The sequence below is a fragment of the Planococcus citri genome, chromosome 5 (assembly GCF_950023065.1).
Source record: "Planococcus citri chromosome 5, ihPlaCitr1.1, whole genome shotgun sequence".
Lineage (NCBI taxonomy): Eukaryota > Metazoa > Arthropoda > Insecta > Hemiptera > Pseudococcidae > Planococcus > Planococcus citri.
This window is the reverse complement of record NC_088681.1, coordinates 63,126,546-63,145,956: the sequence shown is the minus strand read 5'-3', so window position 1 is coordinate 63,145,956 and position 19,411 is coordinate 63,126,546. Positions and strand designations below refer to the sequence as shown.

Genomic DNA, 19,411 nt, shown 5'->3' with positions numbered 1-19,411 from the left:
CAATTTCCTTCATTGCATTTTTTTCATAGGATGCATACTTTCCTCGTAAAATCAATGTTAATGTTGAAAAACACGAAAATTCGGACCTGTATAATCAGCTCTAAATTAAAATTGAGCAGTCAACAATTCATTTTAGGCGATTTTTGACCACGCGACGTGAAAGAGGAGACCTTCAACCACCAGAATCACCAAACAGAACTTGAAAAATGATTATTGTTCCAAAATAAAGATATTTTTCTGATCAACTTTTTTGTTTATGCAAATCGGAATACTAACTTATGCCTACCCCTGTATATCGATAATATCCCACCACTAGTTCCAACAACCGCACTGCTTGTTGCAACGAAATCTCGCGCATGCTCAGAGCCCATGTCCCGATTAAGTACCTCCATTACTTCGGCTTCACGATTCCCGTTCAAGAACAATAGAAGATAGCAGTCCATGTATATATAGTCAAAGGTTGATGATTGGTTTCAACGGTTTCCGTAATTCCGTTTCTGTTTCTTCCTTTTGTTTTGCTATTTGCTCCACTTTATTATTTTATTTATGAGTATAGTATTGACACTATTGAATTGACTTTTGTTGAGTTGTCAGAACTTCAGATTCAGAAGAAAAGAGACGAGAGAGAAGAGTGAAGATGGACTCAGAGGTCAGAGCGAGCCTCGACAGTTCGACACCCTCGAGGTTCACTAGAAAGAGGGAGTAAATTTCATTTTTGAAAACATTCAAATTCAATTTCAAATTTTTGTCATTTGAGGATTTGACCAATGACCATTTGGAATTGAACGACAGCTTTTACCTTTACCTAATGTATAATCTAACTCTAAGTGAGGTAATTCAAATCTTATCATCTTTGAAAATTATAATCATTTTGATTCTTCCTCCTTCTTACTCCTCCTACATCCTACCTAAACCTATTGTAGTTTATGCATAAAAAATAGAGGCGAAGAGTTGGATCAGTTGGAAATTGGAATAGGAATGGAAACCTATAGCTAAAAACTGAAAAGTGAAAACACTCTCATTCGCACCAAGTCCAAGAAGTAAGAACACATTCGTGTCAAAACAATCAAATTCAAAACCTAAACCAAATTTTCATACACAGTCCCTTTAAAATAACACACCGATGAAACACGTTTAATCATAATTAACACATTGCGGACGCACAACATAAAAAAGAAACAGGAAGAATTTTCATCTCATCCGTCATTCGATAAAAATAGTAAACTATCATAACGGTAACGATATATAAACGTACATAGGAACACAAAAAACATTAATGCGAATAATTATACGCGCTAAAATATACTGATACAGTAATAAAATAATATAAAAATTAAAAATGTCATCTACAAAACAATGCTTTAGCTTGGTGCGTTTCTTTAAAACATTTACTAATTATTAAATTTAACGCTATAGGAAACTTAATCCGAAAGCTTAATTTATTATTTACCAAAAAATAGGTACAACAATCAATCACTGACCATCATAAACAATCGTAATAGGTATAACTAAAATCACCCTTTTTAAAAACAAGTTTAACATCAATTCGATTATACATAGGTATTAAATCGAAAAGCTTCGATTTTTTCTTTTTAATTCTAAAAAAAAAACAACAAGATAAATTTAAACTTTGAATTTAACAGTATAAAATTCAAAGCAGGTACTTTCGATGAGCAACTGGGTTGCGCGATTTAGTGGAACATGATTAAATTAATTTTTTTTTTTTAGGAATTTATTTACAGCTTTGTTGTGAAAAATAATAGGTATAAAAACTATATCGTTAATATAGCTGAGGTAACGCTTCTACTGATAAACTTAAAGGTACGCCGGATTCGTTGACTCCGTTTGTTTTGAAACGTCTTTGAGCATACATTGTTGATCTTAGGGCTTTTCTTTTCTGCAAAATGACAAAAATCGTAGGTAATTAGCAAATGAAAATACTGAATCGAGTATTAAAAATGAACAAATAATACCTGAATTGCTCCTCGCCATTTATCAACCGCATGTCGAGCTAATTCTAATTTCTTTTGTTTTCTTATTTGATGTTTTTTATACACCATTTCGATAATTATTAATCCTATACCGCCAACGATACCAGCAGCTACTAAAATAAACACGCCAGCCATATTCTTTAAACCTAACGTATTGGGTGTTTTTTCGTAGAACTCGCAATTCTGCAGATTTCCTTGTAGTATCCATTTATTATCTATTTTCTCCATAAATCCACCTGCGAATACAAAAGACCACATTATAGATAATAGATTCACACATCGTATTTCTTGCATGGTAATAGGATTTCAAATAAGGGGAAGATCGACACCCTGCTGCGAGCAACGGTCCAGCTTCGCTTTCAACGACCATTGGCACACTTTCGCTTTCGAATCGTTCAGTTACCTCGTTTCGACGTACACTTGACCTTGCAAGATCACGCGTAGAATGCGAATGAACGCGTGAACCATTCATAAAAAAAAATTACGTCGAATTGTGCAATACGAGGTGTCGACGTAACAAACGACGAACGGTTCTGGCTATAAAGACTCATCGTTCGGCCTTGACCTCGGCAAAGGAGGGGTTTTTACGAGTAAAAATCAATGTCAATGGCATCGCGATGATGATTATATACGACGAAGGCGGACGTAAAAATAAGAAATAATTACTCTCGTGGAAGTCTAATATTGCTAAGGTGACTGCATCCGCCCAAGGTGATCCTTTTTGCAAACCGATTCCGTAGCCAGAACGGCCAAATAGTTCACCGGCTGTGACTAGTTCGCAGTCTTGAGCAGCTTCAAAGTCTAATCTACTGCTATCCCAAATGAAGGCCATTAATTTTCTGGAATTTGAATTAACATATTAAATAAATGATTAGGTATGCGGGTTATAACGGTTCTTTTTTTTAAAAATAGGTATAAGTACCCTTCTTTGACATCTCGGATTGCATCTTCGGCAGTATCGTAGTTATTGGCTTCCATTGTACGGTACATATTTGATAGTTCTACTTGTCTACGGAAGTACATATCGACAGCTGAGCCTTTGACCGTTGCGCAGGTCAGGTTTTCCATCGTATTACGTAACTAAACAGACAGGAAATTGAAAATGAAAGTAAAATGGGTCAATCTGCCGAGATAGGTACCTACATTATTTCGTCTAATTCGATATAAACACTTACTCTGGCATCGTTGATACCGGTTAATTTAGTTTTTGGTCTCTCGAGCACGAGGAAAGCGGCCAAATTGGCAGTATACGAGGCTACAATGATCATCGCGAATCCGGCCCAAACCATACCGAGCACACGAGCTGAGAAGCTTCGAGGAGTACCTAGAAAAAAAAGAAGGTTCAAAGTAAGTAGACTGCAAAGTAACGATTCATTGTGCATAGTTGATTAATTAAGAAATTATTTTAAAATATTTGTACCTTCTCCAATTCCACTGTTGAGAAGAACACCCCAAGCAAACCAGATGGCACTGGAAAGATTCAAAGCATCTTCTTCGGTCCCTTCGGTGTTGGACAACTTGTATCGACCAAAAGGTGAAAATCTGTCTAATAAATATAATACGAGAGCCACCACGTGCACCGATACCATCACAAGGATCCATAATGTATTGCTGAATGGTTGCAAAAACGATACCAAAGTTGACGATCTTGATGGCTGTAGGAAAAAAAATCAGAAATGGAGAGTCAGTCGATGCCTATTTTGAAAATCAGCCTATTTCGACGAATCGAGCTTCACGTGGGGTTATTTTCATGTAGATGTTAATTCTAAAAATTTGCAAATTTTCGCAGAGTTCAAGACAGTTCAGTTCTTGAAAACGTTCGACGTTCGACGTAAGAAGCCGCACGTGTTCGGTTTCAAAAAGTTCACCTACCTCGTGTTTTCTTGTAAAAAAAATTACGGTCAATCACATCACATTTAACACATCATCAACGTGCAATATTGTTCTTAGTTAAATGTTTATCTTTAATGCATTTAAAGTGGTGCTTTAAACGATGCGCGTGCAACGGTCGAGTACCCCTGAGGTTAATGATCATCATCAGAGGTAAAATTATGCACGTTTTTCTTAATTTTCAACTTTGTAAAGCAAACAATATATATTAAAGCGAATCTAATAAATTAATGGGAATAACATACAATGACTCACAATTTATGAGAAAATTTCACCTTTTTGATAGATTGAGATCATCAACTTTGTAAACGAGGTGAATAACTCTATGCACATTTTAAACGCGTGCGCTTCATCGTTATCTGAATTTTTATTATACGATGCAACATGCAATCGTACCTACTCTTGAGATAAACTTGAAAAAATAATGCATTGTGCTAATATTTATGCAAGCTTCGAGGATGAATAAACATTTTATTTTTTATCAAATTTGGCGAAAAACATATTTTATTGAGAGAATTTGAGAATAGGTACCTACTTACTGAGATGAGCAAGTTAATTTTTTTCAAAAATCGGAAAGTATAAAGAGTAAAGAAAAAAATATATTGAGTTTGTGATTTTAAAAAAAAATCCAGGACATGAAAAATCTTGTCAATGTTTTGAACATTGAATCTCAAACCTCTTGAAAAAAAAAAACGAAAAAAAAAAATGTTTCAATGTTTGAAAATTTTGTCGAGAGGATCTAAAGTCTGTAAAATAAATACAACGAATTTTATCTAAAAAGTCATCCGATGGTCTTCCAAACCGTTGATTAAAAAATTACAGATTTTTTTTGACAATTTTCAAACGAAATTCTTGATTTTTAAACGACTTTAATTACTTTTACGACATTTGATTCAAATTCATGACTTCCTCACGACCTGTAAAACAAATAAATACCTGGTATAGGCGAAAAAAAAGTAAAAATTGGAACTTTGATACTCCAAAAAATGTTCATTTCAGTCTTCAAAATATATTTAAATGGTAAGTAAGAAAATTTAAATTCATCAGGAAAATTTCGGGTCAACAAAAAAATATTCGACCACAAAGAAAACTTGAAAAAAATTCATATTTATTGTACCTAATACATATTTTTGGAATAAGATGTCCCATTAAGATCTCGGTTTATTTTTTTTTTGTTTTTCGTTTTTGCAACACTGTCATTTAATGTTTTTCATTAAAGCTAATTGATATAATTGGATTATTTTGAAAAATTTTAACCATATAGAATCCTTAAATTTCCATTTGGAAAGTTGACATTTTTTAGGAAGAAGCTCTACAAGTTCCTACACGTTTTAATGAAAAAAAAAAAAAAAAAAAAGTGGTCAACATCGGTATCTGATTGGCTGAAAAATTTCTTTTGTCAAGAATTGAATCAAATTACTGAAAGCATAATTTCCTCAATGAGCCAGAAAAACTTGGAAAAAAGGGAAATTATTGCATTTTGAAGGGAAATATTGAGCTTAAAGATCTGAATTTTTCATTTCTGAGTGCTTGAATCATGATTCTGGATCCCTCTCCCCTTCAGAAGATGGGAATATTTATTTGAAACATAAAAAAATTTTGGTTCAATTTCAAAAAGGATGAGAGGGATAGGTATATTTCTTGAATTTTCCTCGTTTTCCTGAACAATTTCTTCTAATTTTCCAGATCCTCCAAACTTAGGTAAAATAGGCAGTTATAGTCACACACAAAATAATGGAATGAATAAGGGGGGGGGGGGGTAAAAAGCTGTAAAATGTCGTCAGAGCGGTGAATTTAATCAACTAAAAAATCCGTACACTTTTTACAGATGTTTGTATTGAGTGAGAGGGAGGGAAGGGGGTCTTCAATTTTGAAAGTTGAAATTTTATCATTTCATTCCAAGAATTTTTTTAATTTAAAAATTAAAATTCCGTCTAATTATAGCTAAGTATTTAATGTATCGGGATTTCAAGGGGGAGGGGAGTTGATTGCACTAAAAATGTTAAAACTAGTATTTCAGGAATTTTTTGGCATTTTGGAATCATATTACTTTCGTTGACCCAAAATCAAAAAAATTGTACATACCTACAGAAAAAACCTCAAGGAATAATTTCAACCTCGTCAGACTCATTTGAAGGAAATTATGTGCAACAAAAGTCAAAATGGACGATCTAGATACAATAATAGCGTAATTTGGGATCCATGAGGACTCAAGTTTGACAAATTTAGCGCTTGATCTACTCATTTTTGAAAAATTTGTGATCTTGTAGACTTTTTTTTCAGTACCTACTAAAAAGATTAGGTAGATAAGTATTTAGTACCCTAAAAATTTAAAAGAAATTTGAGGGGGATTTGAATCTCCTTCCTCACCACATTCCAGGTTTTATGCCCCAAATCAGAAAATTTTCTCAATTCTCAACATGAATTTTAGGGCTTACAACTCCATTGAGTTGATTTTTTTAAATTTTGAGGCTTTCAACTCTCCTCCTTTGGTTTTTGTTTCAAGACCCTTACACTCTAAGCAGAATTAAAATGTTAACTTCAATTTTGTAGCCAAAAAAGTTACCTAGGTACTAATTCAATTCATGGAACGTTCGTTGATTTCAAAAATTTTGAAACACAATTTCCTCTCCAAATAGGTCTCTGGTCTCTACAAGGACAGCGACTTTTCACCATCAAGAGTAGCACCCTCCCCTCCCCCCCCAATTTAAATTGGAAAAATTTTGAAGATTTTAAATTTTAGCTAAGAATTTTAAATTAGAAAAAAAAACACGTTAATAATGTGTTTTGAAGAAATCACATAATTAGGGCTACGAAAATAACCCCACGTTCATTATTTTCAACGTATGTATAGGTAATACATATAGACCTTTTTCTCTAAAATTGTTATCCCTTGATATTTGTACGGTTTACTGAATTCAATGAACTCGGCTCTTTCAGGATTTATGGTCAAAGGTGCTGCTATCATGTCTGCTCTTTCATTCACCAGTTCTCCGATCAGTCCAGTCCATTCTCTTTTTCCATTAACTAAATTTTGAAATAGAAAAAAATAACGTATAGTCAATAAAATAACACGTAAAATGGAAGAAATGCGAGTATAAGTAAATCACAAAAAAAAATCACATACGACTATTATTCCTGGTAATATAGCTGCCAAATTGTCCATCGGGTGATAAGGCCAAATCATAGGTAACGTTTATCTTTTGAGCAAGTTCCTTGAGCAAATCCATGCAATATCCTTTACAACAGAACTCCGTTTGATCTATTACACCGTGCACAAAATAGAAACCCATTAAACGTTTTGGGCAACGGGTACAAGTACAACATATAAACAAATATTTAAATAAATAATCGATTCAATATTCAAAACCATCATCGTTATGGCTACATACTTCGAGACGTTGTGTTTAAAAGTGGACAGTATATTTCGCCATTTTTACACGTTTCACCTTCCGATTTCTTAATAGGTCTGACATAGACGAATGGTTTTTCTTCGATGGTCAAAACGTGCAGATGGGTTGGTATCCTTTCTCCTACGGGTTTATCTCGTTTACGACCCGGCCACATGATGTTTGATTCGTCTAGTCTGAGTTTCATTTTATTTTGTTCCTAAAAAAAAATATATTTTTTCAAAATTTTTCAAAAATTAAATATATTTTTATGGATAAAAGTTTACATTTTTTAGGGCACTCACCGGATTGAAATAATACTGCCCAACAGGATATTTATGATTCACCTCGTGGACATTGATAATATCGTACTCTGCGTAAATTCGATCACCATTATCGTCAAAGGCCACTTTACCTGTAGCACCGTTCACCAGAATTTGTTTCCTTATGTACCTAAAAAAAAAAAAAAAAAACGAAAAAATGAGACATAAAATCAATAGGTACATAATTTTAATCAAATGACGACGAACTGCCAGCAAAGTGCGTAATATATTTTTCTAAATAAGAAATCCTTGAAAATCTACGGCATACTATAAATAGGTGTCAATCACCCGATCCATGAAGTAGACCATTAAAAAATAACGTGATTTCAGTTCAATAAACTCGAGCCGAATTTGCTTTAAGAATATAATATTTTCTGATAAATCCGCAATCCACACATTTTACAAGTAGTAGGTAAAGAAGGTAAACGAAACTCGAAAACACTTACTCGAACAGTACTTTTCCACTTTCCCAAATGTATCCTGGATCATTGCAGTCTTTTGGAGCTTCTGTGATTTCCTCAGTTTTGTTCATTTCTTTCAAAGCTTTAGCTAAAATATATCTTTATAAGGCGAAAAAAAACAACACATTAGGTAAAATTATTTTTCGGATTTAAATTCAACTTCGAACAGAAGGTGTGAACAGAAACTCACATGCTATCTCGAATATGAGCTAATTCATTGGTCGAGTTAACCAGTCTCAGTCCAATTGTGCCTTCTGGAACATTAATGGCGTCCAGAGCTTGTTCAGTCACAATCCACACGTATCCTTCGCCCGTCATATGAAGTACTTTTGCATCTCGAAATATCACCTCAGCGTCACTTTTTCTACGTTTTCAAAACAATCATATTTAGAATATTTTTAATGGTTATAGGTACAACCAAGAAAAAGCTGATGGCTGCAATGATTGAGAGTCTGAAGATGGAGTAAAAATGAACATTGAAAATGGCTTACCCGGCATACATGATGTAAACTCTGGCTTGGGCGCTTTTCATGCCGCTCAAATGGTCGTTGAAGGTTTCCAATCCTGGCTCGAATTCAATCACTGTTTCCACCTGAGAAAAAAATAGAAATAGGTAATGTAATAATTACGAGAATTTTATTGAAAAATATACGCTTAGTCTGAAGTCTAATTAAAATTTATAATGGAAAATTGGTTGCGTACAAATTTTTAAAATGGTACCAGCGTTTGAAGGGGGGAGGAATCCTGTTGTAAAGTAACTCTGGACTCGAAAATAATAGTTTTTAAAACCTCATGAAGCCTCCGAATACGTAGATTGAGTCGAAAATGTTGAATTGTTGATAAATATAATTGAGATGGTTGATTGGCTTTTTGAAAAAATCGTGGTAGGTTTTTTTTTCATTTTTGAACAAGATTGTTGGACAAAAATTATTTTAAACTGGAATACTCTCAATTTTCAAAAATCTGCTGGAGGCTCCAGAACTGCTCAAAACGGGTAGAAACTGTTTCTAATCGATTTGGCAGATAGAAAATAGAGCATGACCCAAATTTCAGCTTTCTAGGTGAATTTGGTGAAATTTTGATTTTTTTTCATCAATTTTGGCCTGAATTTGATTTCTAAAAATTCACCAAAATTCAAAAAATACACTTTAGCACTTGAAATTAGTTTGCAGAGTGAATTTAGGCTTTCCAACTCCATGTGATGAAATTTTGTGGAAATTTCAAGTTTCAAAAATCTGCTGGAGGCTCCAGGAATTTTCTAAAAGTCACTGGAGGCTCCAAAATGACTTAAACCCACCTGCAGTCGACTCGATAGCTTATTGAAATAGGAATGCAGAGTGAATTTTCGTTTTCCAACTCTTTTGGTAACATTTTAGGGAAATTTCCAGCATTGAAAAATCTGCTGGAGACTCCAGTAGTTTCCAAAAAGTCGCTGTAGGCTCCAAAATGACTTGCAATCTACCTGCAGTCGACTTAAAAGCGTATTGAAATTAGTTTACAGAATAAATTTCGGGTTTCCAACTTTATTTGATGAAAATTTGTCAAAATTTCAAGTTTCATAAATTTCCTGGAGGCTCCAGAACCACTCAAAACGAGTTGAAACCGTTTCCAATCGATATGGCAGGTTGAAAATAGGGAATATTTCAAATTTCAGCATTCCAGGTCAATTTGGTAAAATTTTGATTTTTTTCCCTCATTTTTGGCTTAAATTTGATTTTCAAAAATTTACCAAAAATCTAAAAATGCACTTTAGCACTTAAAATTGTGGCAATTGACATTAGTTTGCAGAGTTAGGCTTTCCAATTCCGTTTGATGAAATTTTGTGGAAATATCAAGTTTCAAAAATCTGCTGGAGGCTCCAGGAATTTTTTAAAAGTCACTGGAGGCTCCAAAATGACTTGAACCCACCTGCAGTCGACTTAATAGCTTATTGAAATAGGAATGCAGAGGAATTTTGGTTTTCCAACTCTTTTGGTAACATTTTATGGAAATTTCGAGCATTGAAAAATCTGCTGGAGACTCCAGTCATTTCCAAAAGGTCGTTAGAGGCTCCACAATGACTTTAAATCTACCTGAAGTCGACTTTATAGTGTATTGAAATTGGAATACAGAACAAATTTCGGATTTCCAACTTTATTTGATGAAAATTTGTCAAAATTTCAAGTTTCAAAAATTTCCTGGCGGCTCCAGAACTACTCAAAACGGTTTGAAACCGTTTCCAATCGATATGGCAGGTTGAAAATAGAGAATATTTCAAATTTCAGCATTCCAGGTCAATTTGGTAAAATTTTGATTTTTTCCCCTCATTTTTGATCTGAATTTGATTTTCAAAAATTCACCAAAAAATCGAAAAATACACTTTAGCACTTGAAAATTTAATTATTGAAATTAGTTTACAGAGTGATTTTGGGCTTTCTGAATCCGTTTGATGAAATTTTGTGGAAATGTCAAGTTTTAAAAATCTGCTGGAGGCTCCAGGAATTTTCAAAAAGTCACTGGAGGCTCCAAAATGACTTGATCCCACCTGCAGTCGACTCGATAGCTTATTGAAATAGGAATGCAGAGTGAATTTTCGTTTTCCAACTCTTTTGGTAACATTTTATGGAAATTTCCAGCATTGGAAAATCTGCTGAAGACTCCAGTAGTTTCCAAAAAGTCGTTAGAGACTCCACTATGACTTGAAATCTACCTGAAGTCGACTTAACAGCGTATTGAAATTGGAATACAGAACAAATTTCGGGTTTCCAACTTTATTTGATGAAAATTTGTCAAAATTTCAAGTTTCATAAATTTCCTGGAGGCTCCAGAACCACTCAAAACGAGTTGAAACCGTTTCCAATCGATATGGCAGGTTGAAAATAGGGAATATTTCAAATTTCAGCATTCCAGGTCAATTTGGTAAAATTTTGATTTTTTCCCTCATTTTTGGCTTAAATTTGATTTTCAAAAATTTACCAAAAATCGAAAAATGCACTTTAGTTTTTGAAATTTTGGCTGGTGATAAATTTTTGCATTCTCTTTCGTTCAAGCTTCGTCCAGTTCCAAAAATTTCTTGCGAATCCTATGTTGGAAAGCAAAATTTGCGATTTTCGCTGACCTGTCAATCAAAATGGCAGTCAGGTCAACTTTTTATTTTGGAAATTCCTTAGGATGCCCCTTTACGAAAAATGTTGTCCCAGAGGTTCGGGGGGGGGGTGTAATTATTCTTATTATCATATGTCGGGACTACTATAGGATGTATCTCATCGTCAGATCAAGAAGTTTTGATGAGATCTAAGTAACCTTTCAAAAACAGTTATCAAATACTCGTGAAAATCTTGACACGATGAAAACCTACTCCCTAATCTTCGCCCCAGCAGAGTATCACATTCATTCACCACAGCATCAGGGACAAATCTATCTACGCATCTCTGGTTTTGGTACTATAGGCATTAAATTATACTACGCCGAAATTTTTTTAACACTGATCTAGTGACACGTAATTAAGAAGACGGAGGAGTGGTATGGCGCTAACTACACACATGTAAAGCTTTAAAAAAAACCTAAGTAAGTACAGATAAAATGTGAAGTCAATGTACGTACCTACCAGTATAATGTATTACATACAAATAAGTAAGCACATGACATCAAACGTCCTTCGCTACACATCTCGAAAACACATAACGATAACCTGGTTGAACGACACCTCAAACTAATAAAGCTGAAGATTGGAGTGGCCAAAAAATTATACAATATAAATAAATTGAACCGTACGGAAATTCCGTCAATTGCGATTCCAATATCAAAGTGAATTCAACTAGACGAGTATAACGCGAATACTCGTTTGAAAATTTTATTGGTGCCAATTTGGTGTAATTTTTTCTTTACTTAATATTTGCAGTGTGCATTTAGTTTTTGTATAATCAACTATCATTTGAAAACGCATCAAAATGTTTTTCAACGATCGAAAAGCTCGAATTTATAGAAGTAAGTGATTTGTTTATTTTTAAGTTTGTTTTTTTTTCGTCGTGAGAATTATAAGAATCTTTGACTTTGAGTACCTACTCATTCAAAAAAATTCTAATGCCTTTTTTCCATCATTTTTATTCAAAAAATTTTCTTAGTAAATAATATTTTTTCTATTTGCTTTATTTTTAATTGGAAAAATAATTTTCAAAAAACAGTCAAGTGCAAACATACCGACAATAAACTAGATGTACTTTTGTAGATTTCGAATTATTCAACATATTTTGAAAATTATTTTTCAAAAAAAATTTCAAAATTGTAGGTCTAACATTTTGTTTGTAGAAAAATCATTTTTGAAATCAATTAGGTACAAATTAAATATTTAATCCCAGTTGTTTTTTTTTTTTTGATTTTCCAGCCCTGTTTACTAAAAATTTAAATTGCAATATGAATTACAAAAAAAATGAATTAAAGTCATCACTCATTTTGGAAGTTGTTGATTTCCAAATCGAAAGTTGAAGATGGAAACGAAAGGTCAAGTTGATAAAAATTTTATGTAAAATTTCATCACTCGAAAATTTTTCCACTTCCCTTCTCAATTTTTGTTTTGTAACCAGCAAAGGAAAAATTAAAAACACAGGATTTCACCCATCTTTTTTGTACAATTTCGACCACTTAAAAGGAAAAATTTTCACTTTTCACATCTTGACAAAATTAGCTGAGAAATTCGTTCGTGAACGAGTTGAGACCAGTCCTTGGTGTTGGTTTTAAAACTGTAAAGTATTGTCATTTCGTTTATACCTCGTTAAATTTTTCAGTGATTCATTCGTTCGCGAACGATTTTTCTTTTTTGAGCAAATCATTCGCAAACGAGTCACTTCCAAATTTATTGACAGATTTTAGAATATTTCAGCTCGTATTTACGTGTATTATCTGATTCGATTGCAAGTGATGCAGTCGTTCTCGAACGATTCGTCGATTCTGAGCGAATCGTTCGCGAACGAGCAAGTCTAGCTCGTGGTGTTAAGATTTAAACGGTCAAGTTTCGTCATTTCATATACATCTCTAGTTTGATTTTTTAGCGACTCGTTCGCTCACGAACGGTTCATCTTTTTTGCTGAGCAAATCGTTCGCGAACGAATCATTTTCAAATTTTATCGACAGATTTGAGAATGTTTCATTTCAGCTTGTAGCGTTGTATTCGCGTTGGCCCGTGTATTATCTGATGTAATTCAAAGTGATTCAGTCGTTCTCGAACGATTCGTCAGTTCTGAGCAAATCGTTCGCGAACGAATTAAGTCTAGTTCTCAGCGTTAGGATTTGGACGGCCAAGTTTCGTAATTACATACACACCTTACTTAGTTTGATTTTTTAACGATTCATTCGTTCACGAACGGTTCTTTTTTTGCTGAGCAAATCGTTCGCGAACGACTCGTTTACCATTTTTATTGACAGATTGTAGAATGTTTCCTTTCGTGTGATCGTGTACTTATTATCTCATATCTGATTCAATTACCAAGTGATTCAGTCGTTCTCGAATGATTCGTCGTTTCTGAGCTAATCGTTCGCGAACGAATTGAGTGTAATTTTTAGTGATACGATTACGATTGTCTACAACTGTCTTGTTTCGTCATGCCATTGTCATATACCTACATAGTACATACATATACTCACCATCTTCATTCATCATCAGTGATTCATTCGTTCGCGAACGTTTCATCTTTTTTGAGCAAATCGTTCGCGAACGACTCATTTCCAATTTTTATTGACAGATTTGAGAATATTTCAGCTCGTGTTTAGGTTAGGTATGTCAATGTGTTTGATTTGATTCAATTTCCAAGTGATTGAGTCGTTCTCAAATCTCGAATGATTCGTTGTTTTTGAGCAAATCGTTCGCGAACGAATTGAACTTGAGTTTTTCGTCATGCCATAGTCATCTACACTTAACCTGCTACTTAGTTTGATTCTTTAATCGTTACTCGTCTTAAGTGATTCATTCATTCGCGAACGTTCAATCTTTTTTGAGCTAATCGTTCACGAACGACTCATTTCCAATTTTTATTGACAGATTTGAGAATAGAATATTTCAGCTCGTGTTTAGGTTAGGTATGTGTGTGATCTGATTCAATTTCCAAGTCATTAAGTCGTTCTCGAACGATTCGTTGTTTCTGAGCAAATCGTTCACGAACGAATTGAACTTGAGTTTTTCGTAATGCCATAGTCATCTACACTTTACCTGCTACTTAGTTTGATTCCTTAATCGTTACTCGTCTTAAGTGATTCATTCATTCGCGAACGTTCAATCTTTTTTGAGCTAATCGTTCACGAACGACTCATTTCCAATTTTTATTGACAGATTTGAGAATAGAATATTTCAGCTCGTGTTTAGGTTAGGTATGTGTGTGATCTGATTCAATTTCCAAGTCATTAAGTCGTTCTCGAACGATTCGTTGTTTCTGAGCAAATCGTTCACGAACGAATTGAACTTGAGTTTTTCGTAATGCCATAGTCATCTACACTTTACCTGCTACTTAGTTTGATTCCTTAATCGTTACTCGTCTCAAGTGATTCATTCGTTCGCGAACGTTTCGTCTTTTCCGAGCAAATCGTTCGCGAACGAATCATTTCCAATTTTTATTGACAGATTTGACTTTGAGAATATTTCAGCTCGTGTTTAGACTTTAGGTTAGACATGTGTGTGATCTGATTCAATTTCCAAGTGATTAAGTCGTTCTCGAATGATTCATTGTTTCTGAGCAAATCGTTCGCGAACGAATTGAACTTGAGTTTTTTGTCATGCCATTGTCATCTATACTTTACCTGGTACTTAGTTTAATTCTTCAATCTTTGCTCGTCTCAAGTGATTCATTCGTTCGCGAACGTTTAATCTTTTTTGAGCAAATCGTTCGGGAACGACTCTTTTACAATTTTTGTAGGTACCTACATAATATTATTACCAATCTGATTTTGATTTCCAAGTGATTTAGTCATTCAACAACGATTCATTATTTCGTTTTTGACCAAATCGTTCACGAACGAGCGAATCGTTCACAATCACAAACGAATGATTAACAATTCCTATGAACAAATTTCAGGATGTTTTGTCTGTCTTGTCGTTTATTATCTGAGTTGATTCTCGAGTGATTCAGAAGGTCAGAAGGTAGTTCACGAATGATTCGTCATTTCTCAGTGAATCGTTCAATATCGAATCATCTCCAATTTTTGTTGATGAGTTATTCTTTTGTAAACGAATTACCTTTATTGTCGATATTTAATGAATTCAAATTTTTTTTGTAAGTATGGATACCTAGTTAAGTTTTTCCATCATTGAAAGAAATTATGTAGCATTCCTCTGCCAATTTGTCTGTTATTTTCAACGATTTTTATACCTAGGTAACTATGGTAATTTTGCGAAATTTTCGCTAATTTTTTCAAATGTGACTTTTCCCAATTATTTAATGATATTTCATTAATCTTTTTCATTTAATTTTTAAGCCATTTTCGAATTAATTTTGCCATTTTATCGCATTTTTCTCAATTTTTAAATATTTTAATAATTTTTTTTGGCAATTTCCAAAAATTTCTATAATATTTTCGCTATGTATTTTACAAAAGTTCTCAATTTTGCATCAATTTCTGTCATTTTCAACAATTTTTATATGAATTTAAAAATTTTATTGATTTTTGTCCAAGTTTTGAGCCATTATCTTGCCAATTTTCTTGTTTAATTTCGAAATACTGAATTCTCAATCTCGGAAAAATTATTGTAACTTGATTCTACCTGGAGATTTCTATCTCTTGTCTCTCCTCAACTTCTTGTATCTGTATAAAAAGTAATTTTCGTTTTCTCAATTTCAGAAATTTCAACCGACAAAACAACAGACCCGATCCATTCGATGACAAATGCACTATTAAAAATGATCGAGAAAAACGGTTCCAAAATCCTAAACTACTCGGTTCAAATGGACACGGTCAGAGCGGGGTATAACTTCTGCAGCGGCATAGTCAAATTAACCATCAGATTCCAACAGCCAACAGGGGCAGTCGAAGACGGCTCGTACATTTTAAAAATCCCCGCTCATTGCCCATTCTACCATCAGCTCAGTGCCCTGAACATGTACAAGAATGAAAAGCTCATGTATTCCGGTATTTTTCCATCCATGTCCGAGTTCGCTGACTGTACATGGGTGGCCAACTGCTATCTGCTACCAGAAGGCGATAATTTGATTTTCGACGATCTGACCGTATACGACTACGTAATGATGGACAAAACAGAACAGTTGGATTTAGCTCACAGTGCATTAGCACTCACAACACTGGCAAAATTCCACGCCTTATCAGTGAAATTGCAAGAAGTGTCGACAAAGGTAGCAGATATAATCAAAGTGCCATCACGTGAAACACCCAAAATCAATCCACCACCTAGTGCTCTCCTGATGAAATTCCAAAGTACGTTAGAGATGCTGGATTTACCCAAACATATCAAGAAAAAAGTACACCATTTTGTGAATAATGACGGAGTAAGATCATTTAACCAGACCATGGTACGAAACGAGAATTTTAATGTTTTGTGCCATGGGGATTTTTGGCTCGGTAATATGTGTACTTCTACGTCAAAAGGACCCATTTGGTCGGTGCCGAGAAGGGTATAGATTTTATTTTTCAAAAATCAAAATAAGCTTCCAATGTTCTCCAGTGGATTCCAACAGTGTTTGAGTGTGAAGCTGTCCATGAAAGCTTCACGTTCGCGCGCCATTTAAATCAATTGGAAAACTTTGGAAGATTGCACCGATTTTTGAAAAATAAAATCTACACCCTTCTCGGCACCGACCAAATGGGCCCTTTTGACGTAGAAGTACACATATGTTATTCAAGCATGACCACGAAGGCAACGTCGAAGATCTCAAGTTACTGGATTATCAAATGGCTCACTGGTGTTCTCCTGTGATCGATTTGATAAAATTTTTCATAACGAGTGTTAAATTCGACTTGTACGAAAGTAATCAGGATGAGCTAATTGGTTCTTATTTGGAAACGTTTAATAGAACGCTGGAGTCATTGGAGAGTCCAGCTAGATATACCTGGGATGATTTGAATAGAGATATGCGCCAATATAAGCAGTATTTTTTGTACTGCTTGGGGTATTATTTATCTTCGATATTAAGTGAAGAAAGCCCCTTTAATCATCAACAAGATGATGTCAAGTATTACTCCAGCCCAGTGTACAGTGATACCCTTTCTAAATGGTTGCAGCATCTGAACCACAATCGCATGTTATGAAAAATTCCAATTTTATTTTATTCGTAGATGCATAGATATTTGTACTTGGATTTTCTTTTTGAGACACTTTGCACTTCCATGACTCAGCAATTGGTCAAATATCCTGTGGGACAATCATGCTGCACAAATCACATTTTCCAATCAGAAATCATTGAATTTGAACTTTATTGTGTCCGTTTCGTCATCATTTGTATTTTTGTAATCATTATGTTTTGTATTCTAGATTCTAGTCGCCTTTTAAGTTTTTAAAAATTATTTTAGGTATCTATATTATAGATAGATAAAAAATGTCTATTTAAATTAAATTAAATACTTACATAATATGTACCTATTCTTAAGAACTTTTCAAATTTATTTCCATAAAATATGCAGAATCATCATATTTATCACAATTTTAATGAATAAAATGGAATTCAATCAACAAGATTTCAGTCAATTAGATCATTTTATTCTCATTATATTGTATATATCAACAATTTTCTCAAAGTAGTATACCTATACTTTTAGTTTTCGAAATATCTCAAATGTCCCCGAAATAGTTACCTATCATCATGTAACTACCTAATTTTCTAGAAACCTTCATTCTTGGGATATTTTTCATCCACAGTTCGAAAGTTTCTATTTAATTTTCTGCTTCAAATATGTACCTATCTTGAGAACAAAAATCTTATCAAAAAAAAGAACAAATTGAACCCTTTCATGGCCTACAATTTTTTTTCAATTCGTGTTCCTTTTTGCTCGAGAGACGATTTTTTCAGCCCTCAAAATCGTCATTTTTGAAAATAAAATGAACATTGATACAAAAAAATCAATTTTTGGGGCCAACAATGCCCACGAAAAAAAAAACAAATTGAAAAAAATTGCTATAGGAAGCTCGATTTTTAAGATGTTTTCGCTGAAAATTAAACTAAATATGTACCTCGAAAACAGCCTTTTCATCAAAAAATCAATTGGCCTGTTCTGGTATAGAAAATTTCACGACCTATAAAATTTTGATCCTATTCATTTCTTTCGTTAGACCGTTTGCTATGCTTAAAAATCGACTTTTTTGAGAAAAAAATTAAAAAAACAGTTCTCATAAGGAAAGTGGACAGGGCCCCTCGAAAAAAAAAATGAATAGAAACAAAATTATGGCTCGTAAAACATTCCATCAGAATGATTAGGTAATTTTCTATAGAAATCCTGCTTTCCCAAAAAGCGAGTTCCAGCTTTCATCTTCGACCAGAAATATCTCGACGACCATGTTTTTCAGCAGAAAATCTGCTGGACCCTTCTAATAGGAAATTTCGCAGTCAAAAATTTGCTCCCTCATTTTTTTATTGTGAGACCCTTCCTTTGGCTTGAAAATCTATTTTTTTTTTGGCAGAAAAACTGTTTTCATCATGAAATGGATTTTTTTTCAATCACTCAAAGTTGTTGGTTTTTTAGTATGAAAAAATTTCTCTGAAAATTTTAGACGCCACCCAAAATTAAGTCTTGCCACCTCCCTCCAGCCTGTCCTCAAAAAAGAATTAAAATTTTCACTTCTCATACTTCAAGTTTTACCCCCCTTCCCCCGCCCCATGAAAAAAGTGGAACCTACCCCCCCCCTCTTCAGGAGAATGAAAAATTGAAAAAAAATGAGCCAGATTTAGTCCAATTTTCATCAGAAAAGCACCATTCAACAGCTTTGAACCCCCCCTCCCCCCTCAGATAGAAAAATGGAACGTGGGTTTTCTCAAAAAGTAAGAAAAATCAAACAAGTTGAAATTTTTTTACTATATATTCTAAAATCTTTGAATTTGGTTCATTTTCATCAGAGAGGCCCAATTTACCTAATGTTTTTTTGACTTCTCCTCCCCTCTAAATGATAAAGAATGGAAATTGAGCCACCCTAATGTTTTTTTGAATAATTATTTGAATACACAATATTATGTACATAAGTACATACAATAGGTATAGAAGAATTCTGAAACAGGAATTCAAAATTTGAAGAAAAAAACTGTAGGTAAGTACTTCATTTTTGCTCAACTCTTTATAAGGGTGTAGCGAAATTGCTAAAGGATCAATATAGATTCTTGAAAAGGGGTTTACTCGTATTTTGGTGCAATTTGACGACAGAGAGGTTGAAATTTAAAAAAATTAACTGCATT

At 33.8% G+C, this 19,411-nt stretch overlaps 2 protein-coding genes across 3 annotated transcripts in view; one reads left to right on the top strand and one right to left on the bottom strand.

Moving 5' to 3' along the window:
• Nucleotides 1–1,106: 1,106 nt before the first annotated feature.
• Nucleotides 1,107–19,411, bottom strand: part of Nmdar1 (NMDA receptor 1) — a 35,740-nt gene continuing 17,435 nt past the window's right edge. For both annotated transcript variants that reach the window (XM_065366467.1, XM_065366466.1), the window contains exons 7-19: nt 8,546–8,646; nt 8,245–8,418; nt 8,040–8,153; nt 7,576–7,723; nt 7,274–7,490; nt 7,009–7,143; nt 6,751–6,908; nt 3,412–3,646; nt 3,167–3,315; nt 2,914–3,071; nt 2,658–2,830; nt 1,974–2,227; nt 1,107–1,897 (exon numbers count right to left, since the gene is read on the bottom strand). In XM_065366467.1, coding sequence (XP_065222539.1) covers nt 1,781–1,897; nt 1,974–2,227; nt 2,658–2,830; nt 2,914–3,071; nt 3,167–3,315; nt 3,412–3,646; nt 6,751–6,908; nt 7,009–7,143; nt 7,274–7,490; nt 7,576–7,723; nt 8,040–8,153; nt 8,245–8,418; nt 8,546–8,646 — 2,133 coding nt within the window. In that variant the 3' untranslated portion in view covers nt 1,107–1,780. The remainder of the gene's footprint in view (nt 1,898–1,973; nt 2,228–2,657; nt 2,831–2,913; nt 3,072–3,166; nt 3,316–3,411; nt 3,647–6,750; nt 6,909–7,008; nt 7,144–7,273; nt 7,491–7,575; nt 7,724–8,039; nt 8,154–8,244; nt 8,419–8,545; nt 8,647–19,411) is intronic.
• On the top strand, nt 11,802–17,645 carry LOC135848621 (uncharacterized). Its single transcript, XM_065368559.1, has 2 exons — nt 11,802–12,020; nt 15,858–17,645. Exons 1-2 carry the CDS (start codon nt 11,984–11,986, stop codon nt 16,649–16,651), a joined length of 831 nt encoding a protein of 276 aa, XP_065224631.1. The 5' UTR covers nt 11,802–11,983; the 3' UTR covers nt 16,652–17,645.